The following is a 2,222-nucleotide window of genomic DNA, read 5'->3' on the forward strand; positions in this document are numbered from 1 at the left end:
ATGATGGCAGAGCGAAGGCATAGCTGCCGGAACAGTTGAGAGCCCACACCTCAATCCACAAGAAAGAGGCAGAGAGAAAAGGGGGTAGAGGGTGGAAAAATACTGGGGATGGTGGGAGTCTTAAAATCTCAAAGCCCAGGAGGCTGAGGTTTCTGGGGCTGTTGGCGAGCCGGGCTTCCTTCACCCCCCCCCCCCCCGACATCTTAGGGAGGCTACAGTGGTCGTCGCCACTCTCCGAACTTCGTCATGCCGCCCAAGGATGACAAGAAGAAGAAAGATGCCGGAAAGTCGGCCAAAAAAGACAAAGACCCAGTAAATAAGTCTGGTGGCAAAAAGAAGTGGTCCAAAGGCAAAGTTCGGGACAAGCTCAACAATCTAGTCCTCTTTGACAAGGCTACATATGACAAACTCTGTAAGGAAGTGCCCAACTATAAACTTATTACTCCAGCCGTGGTCTCTGAGAGACTGAAGATTCGCCGTTCCTTGGCCAGGGCAGCTCTTCAGGAGCTCCTTAGAAAAGGGCTTATCAAGCTGGTTTCAAAGCACAGAGCCCAAGTAATTTACACCAGAAACACAAAGGGTGGAGATGCCCCAGCTGCTGGTGAAGATGCATGAACAGGTTCAATCAGCTGTACATTAGGAAAAATAAAACTTTATTAAATAAAAAAAAACCTCAAAGCCCACCCACTGTGACACACCTCCTCCAACAAAGCCACGCCTCCTAATCCTTCCCAAACAGTTCCACCAACTGAGGGCCACGTATTCAAACCTATGAGCCTCTGGGGGTCATTTTCATTCACACCAGCACTCCAGAATACACACCTCCCTTCCTCTGCTCCACACTTGGGTCACAAGAGAATGCTCTTCTGGGCTTTAACTGCATCACCCTCAAACTCTCTGCTCTCCGCAACACCTTCCTTCCTATACCCTTTCCTCCGACTGGATCACTTTTACCCCAACTCAAATGCACACTTGCAAAGGATCTCTCACCGCCTCCCTCAGGCAAACGTAGCTCCCCATCTCTGCCCCACAACCACCTGCTGCCTTTGCTGCAGTTCACCATTTCCGACCATGATCACAGAGCTGGTGTCCTCAAGCCTGTATTCCCAATGCAGCTCTGCCGTCTCCAAACCTTGAGCAACTGAACTTGTCTGGTGACTCAGTTTCCCCATGTGTAAAACTGGAATAATACTAGAAAGCGCTCCTTTTACCATGGGGCTCAATGAACTGACACAGGCAGAGCATTAGACTCTGTATCTGCTGATTGTAAGTGCTTGAAATATTAACAGCTGGGGATCGTGTTCCGCGAGGGCTGTGATCAGCTCCAGGCTGTCTCCTATGGATTTTCCCTGGGAATGTGTTTGTGCATGCAATTCAAATATTTTCATGGCTTTTCTTTTCAATTGATTCTTTTAACAAGATTTTTTTAAAAAAAAAAGTAGAGAATACATAAGAAATGAGAAAGGTGGGGGTTTCTTCCCCCATAGAAAGTCTGCTCCTCATGGGTCTCTATTCTCTCCTTTTATTCAGCTGTTATTCCAATGGTGCTTGGCTAGGGTGAGCAGGTCCCTTTGAGGTCATCGGTGACATGGTACCCATCTCTTCAGTAGAAAACTGATGTTTCTGTTGGGATGCCCTCTGGACCATCAGCACCTTGAAAGGACTTCAGGTTTGTGCTCCTTCTCACTCAAACATCCAGCCCAGTATCGGCATCCAGTAATTAATGTGATGGCTTATCTTAGTTATCACCTGGACTGAAAGATGCCTAAGAAAACTGGAGAAGCACACTTCCAGGTACGTCTGTGAGAAGACTTCCAAAAACAGTGGGCATACTGGTCCGTGAACTCAGACGCAAAGCCCTGCTCCAAAAGCAGGTGGCACTGTCTAGTAGACTGGAGGCAGAAAGGGGAGCTCACTAGCACATGCCCACTTGACCCTTCTCGAGTGGGTGTGTCATTTGCTGATGTCACCTGTGGTCATCAAGCTCCACATTCTTCAGTTTTTGAAGAGAGGGTTGCCCCGGTGATGCTCTGGGGGATTTCTAAGCCCTCAGTCTGGGACTGGGGCTGCATCATTGGTCTCTCCTGTCCTGAGGCTTCTAGATTCTTGGAGCAGCTACTGCTCTCCCCAGATCTCCAGTCTGTAGTCAGCCATGGTGAGACCATTCAACCTCTGATTTGTGCAAGCCAATCTAACAAAGTCCCTCTTAAAGTTAATAAGGC

The 2,222-nt window shown here is 48.4% G+C and overlaps 1 protein-coding gene across 1 annotated transcript; it reads left to right on the plus strand.

The window, feature by feature from the left end:
- The first annotated feature begins 246 nt into the window (after positions 1 to 246).
- On the plus strand, positions 247 to 624 carry LOC121437725 (40S ribosomal protein S25-like). Its single transcript, XM_041637797.1, has one exon. It carries the CDS (start codon positions 247 to 249, stop codon positions 613 to 615), a length of 369 nt encoding a protein of 122 aa, XP_041493731.1. The 3' UTR covers positions 616 to 624.
- Positions 625 to 2,222: the final 1,598 nt, after the last annotated feature.

The sequence above is a fragment of the Microtus oregoni genome, unplaced genomic scaffold (genome assembly GCF_018167655.1).
Source record: "Microtus oregoni isolate MIOR12 unplaced genomic scaffold, Mior012 000054F_ref0000373, whole genome shotgun sequence".
Lineage (NCBI taxonomy): Eukaryota > Metazoa > Chordata > Mammalia > Rodentia > Cricetidae > Microtus > Microtus oregoni.